The following is a 16,582-nucleotide window of genomic DNA, read 5'->3' as shown; positions in this document are numbered from 1 at the left end:
CAAAAAAAGAGTTGGTATGGTTGAATTATAATACATTTGTATTCTTTAATTATTAATGAAATAATTTTGTGTTAAAAATTATTATTGTTAGGCTATTGACTATTATGGGCTTCACCATTTGTATTCATTATCTAAGAGGTGACAATCTCTGAGATAATGAACACTTGTCTAAAAGACATTATAAGAGATGACGATCTCTGAGATAATGTACTGAACAGTAGAGAGCTATTGTCAGATCCGGATGAGTTCAAGATCACATTGTGATGTAGACATTTCTATGCCTATGAGTCACAACTTGGGTAAAGGAAGAATTTAGTCATTCTCTGGATTTTATCCTGTGAACTGGCAGATCTTAACTCAAGATCATATTGTAATGTAGGCTTGTCAGTACCTAGAGTCACAACTTGGATAAAGGAAGAATTTAATCACTCTCCAAATTTTATCATGTGTATTGCATTCCATACAAATACTGTTATCACAAGACTAGGTGATAATTCATATTATAGGTATATGACAAAGTATCATGTGTATAATGATACCACATGCTTAGAAGATTCAGATAGATATAGAGTATGAATCTATGCTTAGTCATCTATATTAAGGTGCTAGATATGTTATCTCTCATTATGATTATCAAGTTAAGAGGGAGTGTTAATTCTATGAGTAACTCCGATAATATAATTAGTTGTTTCTTCAGATCGAACAGATTTGGTAATGCATTTGTTGAATTAGCCTTTAGAAGACTTTAATTTATCATGCAAATCAACGTTTCATTTAGGAAATTTTTCCTAATGTTCCTAATTACCTAAATGTAGTTAGTTTAACTAACTAATAGACATATATTTAGGCATGCCGATCTTGGTAAATTAAATATGTTTTATGGAGGGCCAACCTAGAAAGGGTCATGTCCTCTCTAAGGACATGCCCCTTGGGTTTACTATAAATGAGAGGCAAGGATGTGGATAGAAGACACACATTTAACACACAAGTCTGCTCTTCTAACATTACTACCTTGAGCGATTTTATATCAAGAATAAAAAACGATTTCCAGAATTATACACCATTCTCCAAGAACAATTAATATTCTGTCAGAATATTTAAGGACTATTCCCAGCAAGTTGAAGGTCAAATATCAATATTATTACATCAGAATTTGCAAAAAACTTACAAGGTTGTCCAATTTTTTGGGTGCCTCATTTTTTGAGCTAGCAAATCTAGAATCCAACAACATATTCCTTCTAGGTTTTTTGAGCTCTCTTTTGGATACCTTTTTATTTTTTCTGGGTCTTATGTTTGTTTGCCTCGAAGTACATGCCCTCACAGATTTTCACGCCTTTTCACTGAAAAATGTGCTATGGCATCTCTTACTAGTATTTTGCTCGAGGGAAATCAAAAGTTCAACAATCACAATAATGGCACGTGGAAACAACATATGATAACCACCTTTGAATATCACAACAGCGATAAGGTGGTTTTGGCTACTACAACTCGACTTACTCAAGTTGGTCTTGATCTAAGTAATCTCGAACACTACGGAGGACACTGAGCAAACAAAATCTACCTTTTATGCCTTTTGACAACTTTGTGCTCTGGATAGATTAACCATTACGGAAGGGTATTACAATAACACATAATTTCTATTATTTCCGTTTAGTATCTAATGGTTAACTATTGTAATCTCCTATAAATATTAGAATTTTTCTAATATTCAGTTTTTTGTCTCTAGAATAGAATGTTTCTATTCTTCACAATTCTTTCTTAAGGAAACATCGTTAAGTCTCTTGTATAAATTGATCTCTTCATCTATGTTAATATCAAGCAAATATTTTCCAATTACTTCGTAATAGATTTTCACATCCCAAAATGGGTAGGAGAGGCATATAAACAAGGCTACTTCCACAAATTCTGGTAACTAGACGAATCCATTCAACTCAAGCATCAATCCACTTTACATCAAGGATTGAAGGAGTGATAAAAAGCATTCAAGCATTTCAAGCATCCAAGGTATTTCATCCCACCATGTCCTTCACTGTGGCAAGCTTCAACAATCTTCATGAAAGCATGCATTTTATAATCTCTTTTTAGGTTTTTGTAGAGTCATACTATTGCATCAACACTTGTGATCACAAAGAGCATTGTATCATCAAGGTTTAAGACACCTTATTTCTTAGATCTAGCCTCTACAATGTAATAGATTTTACCATCCCAAAATGGGTAGGAGAGGCATATAAACAAGGCTACTTCCACAAATTTTGGTAACTAGACGAATCCATTCAACTCAAGCATCAATCCACTTCACATCAAGGATTGAAGGAGTGATAAAAAGCATTCAAGCATTTCAAGCATCCAAGGTATTTCATCCCACCATGTCCTTCACCGTGGCAAGCTTCAACGACCTTCATGAAAGCATGCACTTTATAATCTCCTTTTAAGTTTTTGTAGTCATACTATTACATCAACAATTGTGATCACAAAGAGCATTGTATCATCAAGGTTTAAGACACCTTATTTCTTAGATCTAGCCTCTACAATGTATCAGCAACCTTTTCATAGTTGATTCCAAAATTGGAATTTGACTTAGCAAAACTCCTTTTGTATACAGTTGTTTCACCTTTTTTCTATATGTGGAACAAGAGGCGCACATGTGAGACTAGCTACAAACAGATCAGGAGAAGGGTTGCAGTTTGCAATTGATTTTGTTGAAAAGAGTCAGGTCAAGTGCAATCAAGGCGCCCTTGACCTAGTCTAGGACGCACACCTCTTGTTTCGGCCCAAAATTTGATTTGCAAGTTAATTAAAATCTTTACTTCTCTTATCTGATTTTAAAATGTGTCTGTCGATCTGCAGTCGTTTTGTGCATGCATAAAACCATCTTCTTTCCATCTAGCCCTAGATCTTACATTTTCCAATTTCATTTGCATAGTCATAGTGCATTTATCAAAGGAACATTGCATCCACCTAGCACTTGAGCCTTCTTGATCCTAGTAGATCATCTTCCTTCCAATGTTTAAAGGAGATAGACCTGAGCTTCCTAGTTTGTCCATACGAGCTAGTGAACTCTGTTTTGCTTCCTGATTGATTGAAAAATCTATTTGAAACACCATATGTAAACCCTATACCTGTGTACTCAAACCCGGGCACAAACCAACTTATGTTAGGACATTTATGAATTCATTATTCAGATTGTGGTCTACCAAAGTGCCAATTAAATCCAAATCATGCAGGAAGGAAGATGTTTTGGGTTCTAAAAGTAGGCTCAAATAAACAAAAAATTCCTATACAAAAGGACCAATATCTAAATTTAATATCAAATTGGAAATTTTCGACTTACCTGAAAAAGACATAATGATCCTTGATGTTACTTTTGACAAAGTAGAATTCACAATCAAACGTACACACATTATTAATTTTTTATATACAACTAATTTGATGAATTCAAGAATTTAATTTAATACATGTAATTTCAAATTAGAATATGCAATTGGAACATGGGAAAGTCAAAATATTTAATAAATTTCATACAAAACCATTCAATTTCAATAAATTTTTAGACCATATATGATTGCTACCCAGATTTTTCTCTTGAGATGACATATTAATCAATATATCATTGATAACATCTACAAAAAGATTTTAGAATAGATCCCACCTCTTAATGCATTCTCCAATATATTTTGGATCTAAAGGGCCTTTTGATGGATAAATAGGATAAATCTTCTCTTTTTCATAAGGTTCTTGTCTTTCAGGATCTACCTCCCCTTCTAGACTGTCGAGTATGTACGACTTTATTTCAAAATGATCGTCTTCTTTTAAAGCCATGACCTGACTGCCACAATATCCATTCATTAGCTACAATTACATTTTCCACTTCCTCAAATGCAGACACATATTCTGACCTTGAACTAGTTCCTTCCTAAGTTCCTAACCTACAACAAAAGTCTCGAGTTATTTTTAAATTGTCACATGAAGTACATATGCTAATAGTGATATATTGCAACAAAATACGACTCGGACTGTTTCTGTGAACAAAAAAACACAAAGTCAAATGAAATGTTTACTAATGCCTACTATCAACCAATATGTAGTTCATAATATTGTAATTGACTACAAAAAGTAACAAAGACAAATGCGGTATGCTTCACTCAACTCCAACTAAAAATACATAGGTTAAAGAATTCAAAAGATTACTAATGCACTAAACAGTCTCTATAACCAGAAAAAGGTAATATAAACTTAAAACAAAGAAGAGTAAAGGCAGTTGCAAGAAGTAATATCTTTCCACTCATAAAATTCGATGGCAGAAAAAGTTTTCAAATTTTATTGTTGAAGTATAATATCAGTATATACATACAGCCTGATGCAAACTGATATACCATAAATGACTTCATAATTAAGCCATTTGAACCCCAAAACTCCCATTGGAAACAGGAAGAAAGTGACAAAGGTAGTGGAAGATGAGTAGGTGGGCTATTCCCTAAAAATAAGAATATGATGCACTTCTCTGATTTTCACTTGGTGCTAGAAACAAACTGCACTATATCTGACTAGACTGTTTTGGACAAAAGGCTGACAGTTTTTTGCAAAAGGAGAACTAATACAAGAAAAGTGTTACGAGATTCAAGAATTGGCAGATTAACAGATTTCCGTATGATTGATTAATTAACAGAGGAACAAATGTGTTCCTTGTAAAGAACTACAAGGACGTTCTTTCTTTTAGAAACAACATAGACTGAAGATGAAATTAGAAACAAAACTGAAGACAGGATAGGAAACATTTGTATCTGGACTAAAGACAAAAGAGACAGGATAGGAAACATTCCTATCTAGACTGAAAGACGGACTACAGACAAGTAGTTGACCATTATAGAAAGTATTTAACTAAGGAGATAATATCTTAATAAAGATATTAAAGATATTATCTTAATACCCTCCCTTAATGGTCAATGTACGGATGTCGAAACATTCTAGGATAACTGAGACCCTCCTTGGTGTTTACCGCATAAAGTAAACGGGTTAATGCACATAGATAATGAACAAGAACAGCAACAGCAGTACTCCCTTTATCATTCGAATATGCCAAGAGATTACATAACCGATGATAAGATAAGATCAAATGGTTTACAATGATCCCAGATAGGGTATAAATACTTCCCACTAAACCTTCCCGAAGGGGTCCATCAACTACATAATAATCCTAATCTACCCGTCGGCTACAAAATCTTTACCAACAACATGAACCCATGGGCTACAAAGTTTCTACCGACAACATCATCCCCCCCAAAAGAAAAGTCGTCTCCTGGCGACTTCAAAACAACAAAAAGTCGTCGTAGTATAGTGGTGAGTATTCCCACCTGTCACACGGGTGACCCGAGTTCCTCGACAACGGCGCCAAATGTTTACCGCATAAAGTAAACGAGTTAATGCACACAAATAATGAACAAGAATAGCAACAGCAGTACTCCCTTTATCATTCGAATATGCCAAGAGATTACATAACTGATGATAAGATAAGATCAAATGGTTTACAATGATCCTAGACAGGGTATAAATACTTCCCGCCAAACCTTCCTGAAGGGGTCCATCGGCTACATAATAATCCTAATCTACCCGTCGACTACAAAATCTTTACCAACAACATGAAACCGTCAGCTACAAAGTTTCTACTGACGACATCTGGATCTACAGAATGCTGAAACCAAGAAGCTTTGCCAGAAGAGTGTTATGACTCAAATCAGATTGCAATTACAAAACTTCGTTTTTTGTGGAAAAAACGGTAAAACCGAGAATCTCACGCAACCTTGCATATTACAAACAACATGAAATGATTTTTAAAGAGAAAATCAACAAACCCAGAAAAACAGAAATAGATTCAGAAGGCGAAAAATGCAGCTTTGCCTTGATCAGGAAGTTCGACAACTTGTGTTGTTGGCTAGGAAGCATTTTGCATTACTTGGGCAGCCAAATGTTTTTTTCTTTTTTCAACATGCACTACTTCCAATGGTTATAATTGCGGCCATTGAATCGTAGACTATCCTCCAACATCACAGTAGTCAAAGATGCCATTTTGAAGAATTTAGGTACAAACTTCAAGATTGAAATTCAATAGGCACGGATTTCAAGCAAATTCCTAGCTGACCCAAAAAAAATTGACAAGTACCCAAAAGAAATGATACAAAACCCAGAAAGAATCTAAAGTCGGATTTCAAATCCGTAGGCTTGAAATTCGAGGCACAAAAAACAAGGTACCCACAAAAATCTGATGAAGAGCCATTTGAGATCTTGAAAAACCCACCAAGAATATGTGATTAGAAAAATTTTCTGACCCCAAAACTTAGGGTTTCGGGCAAAACCCTAGCTGGTGGCTTGGAAGGTCGAAGTTGCAAAAGAAATGGCGGATTGTTGATAAAAATGGTCGGTTTTGTTCCAGAAAGAGCCCCTCAACTAGAGACGATTGTGTAGGAGGGAGTGTGAGCCAAAAAAACTATTTCGCTGTTGCAAGCGAAAGAGCCAAATCCCGTATGCAAAAAAACAATAGTAAAAAAAAGCCAAAAAACTCACAACTTCAAGCCCTATAGACTGTGCGTGAGCTTGTTGGGATGTAGACTGACCAAGAAAAGACGCGGATGGTCTAGTCGGAAAGCCACGATTTGCAGAGAAGTTCGGCCCCCAAAAAAAGACCATTAATGCCACACAATTTGCAATCCCGAATTCGGGATTTTCTCTAGGCTGAAAATCCTAGGCGGGATTTGCAATAAAGAAATACAAGGATGTTGTAGATTGAAGATGAAATTAGAAACAAAATTGAAGACAAGATAGGAAACATTCCTATCTAGACTGAAGACAAAAGAGACAGGATAGAAACATTCTTATCTAGACTAAAAGATAGACTACAGACAAGTAGTTGACGATTATTGAAAGTATTTAACTAAGGAGATAATATCTTAATAAAGATATTAAAGATATTATCCTAATAAAAAGGAGCCATTTTCACAACTGTCTCAATGCCCTCACTAGATTGTTGTTCTTTTTGTTTTAGTAATTCGAAGCTATATGTCATATTTCATTGCCCCCAATCCACGGACTGCATTAAAAGTAGATCATCGAAGGAAGAAAATGATCGAGGAGAGATAGTTTCAAAAGAGTTAAGCAGAGTTGGTAACTTGGTCACAAAATGATGTAGATAGAAAATATTGCTTGTGATGAGTTATTGAGTCTACATGGCATCCAGCATGCTAACATGGCGCCTAGTCATCTTCACAGGGTAATCAAGGACTTTAGGTCAATATGTCCAAATTCGCTCAATTCAAACTCAAAGATAGGAATAAAGAACAACCTATATTGAGCAATTAGTTATTAAACAATTAGTGAACATGTTCCCTCCTTGCTCTACTTGACCCCACTTTCCTACTAGTAGGCATATTTTTTTCTCAATGGTCTGCTCGATCTCGCTTTATAGTGTCACATAAGCTATAGTTAGTAAAACCCTAATTACAGTCCATCTTGTAATCTTGTCCATTTATTTCAAATCAATCTTGGTTGTTCATTTGTGGAAGGAGCTCTATAAAAGACCATGTCTTCTCATTTGTAATCCATAGTTAGCTTATTGTTAGAGAAGAGCTCTTGCTACTTACAAAAGTAGGATAGGAGAAGGAGAAGACATTGTTGTAAGACTTGGAGTAATAAATTTTGATTTCATTGAATATATGGTCCATTCATGTTTATTTCAATTTGTTGTATGGTGCTCTTCCGATTTCTCAATTGTTAGGTGAAGTGTTTTGATTTCAATGGAGAATGTAACCATGTTTGAAGAATTTTCGTGGCTCATACTTTTTTCATCTTGCAAATTATCAGTTGCTATGTAAAGTCAGTTTGAGCCCTTTTTTTTATGGATGCTTAGTTGTTCTCATGAATGTCCATTGTTCATCATGATGGTGTTCATTATGATATGAAAAATCTTAGTGAATCGCTTGGAAGATTGCCTCAGTTCCAGTGGATTTGTTGAGCTTGGCAAATCAAAACCTGGTTTATTTAGAATTCGTCCATGAAAGCAGTATCAATTATATCATTTCCGTTAGGAGTAGATTTATATCCTTCTAACCCCTTCCCCATTAGATCCACACGAAAAATTTCTGTAAAAAAATCGTAAGTGGCGAATCTCACTAGATGCCCCTGATTTAAAGCTTCTAATTTCAGATATTAAAAGAAAATGATGAAGACAAGGAAAAATATACCAAAATGAGACAAACCTAAAGATGGTCCAGATTTGAATGGAGAAGAAATTTCTGGAAAGTTTGAAGAAGAATCCAGCCACAATGAGACTTGTATGGAAATAAACTGCAGGGAATATAAAAATGAGGAAGAGGATTATGTCTGTATGGAAGAAATTTCAGATTTGTTGGACATGGAATACCGGAAATATGTTGAGAAAAATCATCCAAACAAAATTTCGATCCACCAGAATAAACAAGTTGATGGATCAATGCATGTTCTGCAAAGTTTTAATTAAGTCCAAGATCAACTCCAGAAAGATGAAACATTTGAAGAGACATTCTTACGTAATCAAGTCCATCAGCAGCATGAAGAAATCTTCTCTGAATGTGAATCTTGTCTTATAGATAAAACATTGATGTACACAATGAAAGAAAAATCAGACCCCGCAGAAGATGAGCAAACACATAATGACAAGCGGGATGAAGATAACAGGCCTGGTGACAATTTTGAAGATGATTAGACTCAAGATATACGTGGGGAAGTGTATTCAGAAAGTTGAACACGCACAAGTTACTCCTATGAGCAGTTGTATCAAACATGTGAAAATAAGATGAAGTCAAGCAGACACAATGAGGAAAATGTGTTGAGGAATAGTTCTGAAAATTTTCCAAATGTCCTATCTAATCAGATTACTGATAAAAGAGAAGAAATATTTCCTGAATATGAGTTATCTTCAAAACCTTTTTGTGAGGAGAAACAATATCTGGAGTATGGAGATGGAGTAAATTGTGTGCAGGGAGACATCCAAGCAGAGAAAATTTATTGAGATACTTGTGTGAGTGATCAAACGCATGACTATAGGGACTTTCCATTCAGAAAAGACCACAGTGCACCTGGTGACTTCTCAAAGGCAACACAAAAGTCATATACCAAAGACTGCATTGATGAAGCAGAACCAACAATATTGTGCATAAGGATGACACATCTAATACAAGAAGGGATAAGAGGTTGGGGCTAAAAGATCATGGAATTTGTTTCTTTTCAAATACTCTTGTTGATGAGGAAAGGGCAAATTCTGATCCTAAGCAACTGATGAAGGGAACGCATACCATGATCAGAAGGAAGGATTTATTGCATGGTCAGAACCGGGTGTTCGATAGAGGAAAGGATCAATGTTCTCTTTTGGGGGGCCTGGGGCCACCCAATTTCACTTTGCATCAGGTTAACTATGGATACCTGATCTACTTCACCCAGAGAAAGCTGGGATGCTCATCTTGCCCACAAGGAACATATGTCCCCAACAAGAGCCACAGATGGAGCACCTAATTTTTGCAAATTAGGGCCTCCATTTGAGAAATTATGTTTGAGATGTGTGAAGTATTTAATCTACAAAGAGTTCATAAACAAAAATTAGCAAATAGTAAGGAGGATTTATGAAGAGTTATGAGCATTTGTGACTAATATAATGAGTAGCTTATGATGATTATATTCCTGAGAAATTTCAAGAAGACAGAATTTGTTGTGTTTAGGCTGACGGTTCTTATTAAAGATCGTTTCAGGACTGTTGGCCAACATCATCCCTCGGGTTTTGCATATGGTGTATATTTAAAATAAACAATTATGGTTGTGATGATGTTCATACTTGGTCTCAACATTTATTTCTGGAGAAGAATGTTTTCTAGTTGATCAGGCAATTTTTGAAGTTGGCTATATAAGACGGAAGACAGAATCACTCAAGTTTTTTTGTTTTTTTTGATCGGTAAGAGGCTGAAGCCAAGATAAATTTATTATGCGTTGTTACTTATTATTATTATTTATCAAGCACGAGTAGATTCAAACCCAAGACCTCCCAAATAAGAGGCTCACAATTTACCGTTGTATTGTAGGTTCTTTCCTCACAAGCACTGAAATTTTAACAGCACTTTGAAAAGTCTAAAAGCATATTGTTACAAACGTAAATGGCAGAATACTTGATATTAAACAGAGATCAAAATGATCAATATATACAAAAGGAGAATCGAATAGAATAGAAACGTTCTATTCTAGACTACACCTAAATATTAGAAACATTCTAATATTTACAATAAGCTACAAGAGTGAGCATTAAAGATTATTCTAATACCCCCCCTTAATGCTCAATCTATTTACTACACAAATAGATCCCCTAAATTTAACAAACTTGTCAGGACCAAGGGGTTTTGTAAAAATATCTGCTGGTTGTTCTGAGGTAGGGACATAGAGTAACTGAATAGATCCATCTTCTACTAACTGTCCGATATAATGGCAATGAAGCTCGATGTGCTTGGTTCGTTCATCAAACACTGGGTTTTTGGCAAGTTTGAGTACTACCTGATTGTCTGTAAACAAAGAAGTTGGACCTGCTTGAGAAATATGCATATCTGCAAGCATCTAACGGAGCCAAACTGCTTCACAAGATGCCTTGACAGCTCCTCTATATTCTGCTTCTGTAGAGGAGAATGCATGTGCCTGTTGCTTCTTACTGGTCCAGGTAACTGCTGCAAATCCGATACTGAACACATAACTAGATGTAGATTTTCTGTCATCAACTGAGCCAACCTAATCGGAATCAGTGAATCCACTGAGTTGAAGAGTAGTACTCCTTGCGTAAAGAAGACCATAATCTGAAGTACCATGTACACAGCGTAACACACGTTTCGCTGCAATCCAATGATCAGTCTTGGGGTTCGTCATGAATTGTGAGATGTAGCTGACTGCAAAACTAAGATCAGGTCTAGTAGTAGTGAGTTAGATGAGACTACCTACTCACTGCTTGAAGAGTGTGTCATCTATAGGAGGAGAAGCAGATTGTGCGAACAATTTCAGAACAGTCTCTATAGGAGTGGAGGCAGGTTTGCAATCCTACATTTGAAACCTGTCAAGCAAATTTCTGGCATACTTCGACTGAGACAAAAAAATACTGTTGTCAGTCTGCAAAACCTCAATACCTAAACAATAATGAAGCAATCCAAGATCGGTCATATCAAAAGTTCTGCATAGATCCTATTTGATATCTAAAATTAAATGTTCTAAACTCCCAGTAATGATCAGATCATCCACATAGACAACAAGCAAAAGAATATCATTACCAGAGTGTTTAATATACAAATTACTATCTGACGGGCTGCATTGAAATCCCTAATTAACCAAGTATTGATCAATCTTTATGTACCAAGCCCTAGGAGCCTGTTTAAGACCATAGATGGCCTTCTGGAGTCTACATACTTTTGGTTTTGAACCAGCAAACTTAAAACTTGGGGGCTGCATCATGTAGACTTCTTCACATCCATCTGATGAACTTTCCAACCATACTGAGCTGCAATGGCAAGAAGAATGCGAATAGTGCTCATCTTGGCTGTCGGAGCAAATGTCTACTCATAGTCAATGCCTTTGCGCTGGGTGAATCCTTGAGCAACAAGTCTAGCTTTGTATTTGTCCAAGGTACCATCTACATGGTACTTGACCTTATAGACCCATTTACAGCTAATGGGTTTCTTATCAGTTGCGAGTTGGAAAAAAGGATCTTTGGCCAGAGTCGCAGAGGAACAAAACTAGAAATGGAGGTTGCAACCATTCCAGTGACGCAGAACAAGTGCTCTGAAATCCGTTTTCTTACCTCACAAGGGCCCCCAAAAAAAAATGGACACAATTTTGAGAGCAAAGAGATCGCCAAAAAATGGATGCGATTTTCAGAGATGATTTGTAGACAAACCCGAATTTGGGATTTGCAAACAGACCCGAATTCGGGATTTTTTCTATAGACCAAAAACCCTAGGTGGGTTTCTCAGAACGAGCACCAAGAAATGCACAAAATAATTTCGAAAAATTTATGCAATAATAATTTCAAAAGAAATTATAAGTTTTCAAAATAATGTACTGGCTCTGATACCATGTTACAAAGGTAAATGGCAGAATACTTGATATTAAACAGAGATCAAAACGATCAATATATACAAAAGGAGAATCGAATAGAATAGAAACATTCTATTCTAGACTACACCTAAATATTAGAAACATTCTAATATTTACAATAAGCTACAAGAGTGAGCATTAAAGATTATTCTAATACATATTTGTATCATTACATTATCAAGTATTGACTATCGCTAGGTGATGGAAGAGCATTGGCAGCAGCACAAGTCAAATAAAGAACTTGCCACGTCACTAGTAATATGCCATCAACAATATGCTGAGACACGTCAGTTAAAAGATCTCCACCATTGAAATTTACGGCAAGAGAAAAGTCAAGACATGCAAATGTGTAAATATATTGCAGTGACGTATATTTTTGAATGGGATGTACAAAACAATTGAAAGGAACAGAGATTATTTATAACAGCACTCTACTTATTGGAGACTACCAATAAAGACATAGCAGTAAGTTACGAAGGGGACAACTCACGAGCAAACAGACACCAATCCACAATTGGTGAACGCTCGATAAGCAAAAATAGATGGCAAGGATTATAATGAGCAGTCCAAATATTGCAAGGCCTGTCAGAATGTAGTCAATGGACTGTACAAGCAGTGACATGGAATATAAAAGACGTGCAGCGTTAAACATGAAACATTTCTTTGACCTCCATTGAAATTAGAATACAGCACCGACAATATCCAATGCGCATGGACTTAGCGATAATCAAGATGAAAATGGAAATGAAATGGTAGAAGCAGATATATGCAGCAATCATAAAGAGCAATTTGGATATTACATATACCCGTAGAGAGCAATTTAAGAGAAAAGGTGTCACATTACTTGTTTGTAAAGCAGCAGTAATAAAGTTTGATTAAAAACAAAAAAGAGTGAACCAGCGAATAGTTATTAATATATCCAAAATTCCACATCAGAACAAGTATGAAGCAATTGGATCAAAAAATAATAGATATGGTAAAAAAGATGATCGAATATAATAAGTCTAAATATACAGTTTGACAAATCACAATATGATACAAAGCCTAATAGTTTTTGAAGAAGATGAGAGCATGAAAAAATTTGGTAATATATGCAAAAGATATCCTAATACCTTACGGCAGCAAAAGATACAATATTAATTAAAGACATGTTCCTTAAGTATATTTTTGTAATTTAGATGTTCTCTTATAGAAAAGGATGAGATTAAGAAAATAATTTAAAGTTAAAGAGGTGTGATTCTTATATGAAAGGAAACAATGTTTTATTGCAAATGGTCACACCCATACATGAATGAAATATAAAAAGGGAAAGGAGCATGACACTAAAAATGGTAGGAGAGAACAGACAATGAGATATATAAAGAGAAATAAGGAGGAATAGAATATTTCTTTTGCAGTTTTGGTATATTGAATATTATAAATGAAGGATAGACTAATTGTACTCACTTTTCAAATATTATGCAAGAGCCTTGTTTTCTTATTCATCTTGAAAATAAAAGTTAAAAGTATTTTGTTCAGATTTATCCCCCGTCATTATTGATTTTAAGATCAATTGCTACTAACAGTGAAGAAGTTGATCTCAATACAAGTCTTTGGTTATCAGAATTTGAATATGAAATGTTGTCTATGTGAATTTTATCTAATTGGTTTCCCCAGAGAAATTAAATTCAATTATACTACGTGTTGTGTTGCAAATTGAAGCTTTGGTCTATAAAGTAGTGGATGGTATAGCACTGTCTCTCAGTGTTGTATATAAGGATCTTGAAAACATTTGACTCTATTTACCCAAGGTTGGATAAGGGACTGGTCTGCAACTTGTTTTGTTCAAGTGGGTTAATGTCTGAGGCATTGAAGTCCAATATTTTCCCATATCCATAACTCATAAACACTATTTCTTTCATTCAAATAATATTCATTTTACAAGCATTCATATAACTTTTTTTTATCGAATTTAAAGATTTTTGCCAACTTAAAAACTCACAAAGTTTAGATTCGCTATAGAAAAGCTTTGAACCAAGTGATTGAGGTTTAAGGTCTATTTACCCACCTAGGTTTAGGGAAGCCTAAAGTGCAGGGGAAGTGAATCAGGAGATTATTCTCGTTTGTTGGAAAAAACTGATTAAGTAATCCTCTTGGAGAATTGGCAAAACTCTTGGATTTCCAATCTGTGGTTTTGGGAACCAACACCAAGGACTTGCCAAACTAATGAGAGACTACCAAGCATGATGAGATGAATTGCTTGACCTTCTTGCCAAAGATAGAGGTAGTGTCACAAGAGAAGATCTTCTTTTAGTCAGTTCCAAAGCCAGAAATTTTACATAAGGCTCAATGATAATTGAGATGCATAAGATTATTTCTCATGATTCAAGTTGAGGATTTAGAGTTGGATTGAGATTGATAAAAGCCGTATTAGTTTCTGATTCACAATGCACCTCACTTGAAAATTTGCTTATCCAATATATGAAAAGGTCATCAACCAAGCTAGATGTCAGTTCAGATTATCAGAATTACCAACAAAATGCATCTAGAATGAGCATCTTAGTCCTACAAAAAATGAACAAAGCATTACAATATCATTGGGTTGTGAAGGAAGAATAAGATAGTACAATTAAATCAAGCAGTCAAGTGGATGAAGATTGTTACTACATCATACCTAAAGAAGTTGTTGAAGTCAAGATAAAAGAAGCCATAAAAGAACTTCAAGAAATGACACGTCATATTCAACACTTGGCAACATCGTCACAAAGGACTGAAATGGTTGTTGCAAATGAAGAAAGACAACTGCAAGACAAAGAAAACCATTTTAGTACCTCTCATGAAAGAAAAAAATTGGTCAACATCTGATCTTGCAACAGAAATATCCAAAAGGAGAAATCCTTCACAAAGAATTACATGCATTTATTGTTAAGTTGCAGAATTGTTGAGTGTCACGGGAAAAGATGAAGTATTGGACTATAGACACCACACCACAACACAAGTAAAATTGGTGCTAGATCAACTACACAAGATCCAAAAAGAGCCTTTAGAAGTAACTGCACAAGAAGAAACATGAGGTGATGAGGAAATTGTCATGATAGAAGCATAATATGAAGAGTAATTGGCGTTACTGCTACCTCATCACTAACGGTACAAGAAGAACTAGAGAGTGGAATGTTTAATATTTCCAAATTTCCACTTGAATCTGGTTCACATCACAGCAAGCACGTCTTGGAATGTGAAGACAATTAGCATGTTTTGGATGCAAGTGGGATGATTTTCATCAAGTTCGACCTCTTGATGAAGTTATGGATGATAGTGTAATAACCCCAACAGGTTATAACTTCTTCAAACACCAAAAAATCTTTATACTTCAGTAGTTTGACATTTTGTCAAACACTTTGCAAGCAAGCGCTGATACCACTGTAATGGCCCTCCTCAAATCTACTCTCAAAAATGCTGATGAAAGCTCAAACAATTTCATCAAACAATTCACATGCAAGGGACGTATGACTACTATAGTATTTCAGCTGGCTTTAAAAGACTCTTTTTTCAATTTGTATCAATGAGAACCTTGTGCTAGAAGATTCCAAATGCACTTACACAATGGCCTAACATGAGTGTGCTACTAATTTTGACAATATTCAGTGCATATATATGATCTACGCATGAGAAATGAACACCTACAGCCAACTGGCATTTTTACAAACAGTTGGTATGCAAACTAACTAGCTGATAAATAATGATATTGAATTGCTTAAATGACACCAGCAACTATTATCTTCTTAATTTGCAATGAAATTTCTAATACAATGCTCATGAAATATGGCCAAGACTTTTGGCATTTACATGGATTACAAAATGATAATGCTGGTGTAATGCACACTTACAGCTGAAACTTATAACACCTAAAAAAAAAATACTAATAAAGGAATCTGGTTGTAGATGGCTGTAATAATTTTCTTCAATGCTGCCCCTTCTGCTTTGCTTTTCCGATTTGCTTTTTCGGCCTGCTTTTTCAGTTCCGCTTTTTCGGACTGCTTTTTCGTATCTGCTTTTTCGGACTGCTACCATGTTGAATCTCAAGACCATATCTTTCAATGGCGTCAAGATTTCCAACTTGAAGGGATTTCGTCCTTCAAACTATTAAGACATAATCTCCAGAAAATTTTTCAATTTTTTTGATATTTCCAAGCATACTAAAAAGAAGCTTTTCCCTTTCTTTTATAGTGTTTTCACAAGAGCTCAATCCTTCATTTTCTCAATGTGAGATAAAACATCACTCCCTTTATGTAACTTATGTCTCCAATGTGTTATAAAATAAAGGGGACTCTTTTAATTTAAATATTTCCCACAAACTATAGTCTATACATTAATAAAGTTAAATATTTAAATTTAACTTTGTAAAATAGCTTTATCAATGCATAACAAATCTTATCAATGATAAACAAGTCTTCTTGTCGAT

The 16,582-nt window shown here is 35.1% G+C and overlaps 1 protein-coding gene across 7 annotated transcripts in view; it reads right to left on the bottom strand.

Annotated features, from left to right (window-relative positions):
• Positions 1-16,582, bottom strand: part of LOC149554205 (DEAD/DEAH box RNA helicase family protein) — a 315,874-nt gene that overhangs the window by 187,444 nt on the left and 111,848 nt on the right. For all 7 annotated transcript variants that reach the window (XM_089789445.1, XM_089789449.1, XM_089789446.1 and 4 more), the window contains one exon: positions 3,650-3,822. In XM_089789445.1, coding sequence (XP_089645571.1) covers positions 3,650-3,822 — 173 coding nt within the window. The remainder of the gene's footprint in view (positions 1-3,649; positions 3,823-16,582) is intronic.

This window comes from Cupressus sempervirens, chromosome 6 (assembly GCF_028749045.1).
Source record: "Cupressus sempervirens isolate cs-2001-9-10 chromosome 6, ASM2874904v1, whole genome shotgun sequence".
In the NCBI taxonomy this organism is placed as follows: domain Eukaryota; kingdom Viridiplantae; phylum Streptophyta; class Pinopsida; order Cupressales; family Cupressaceae; genus Cupressus; species Cupressus sempervirens.
This window is presented reverse-complemented; position numbering and strand designations above follow the sequence as displayed.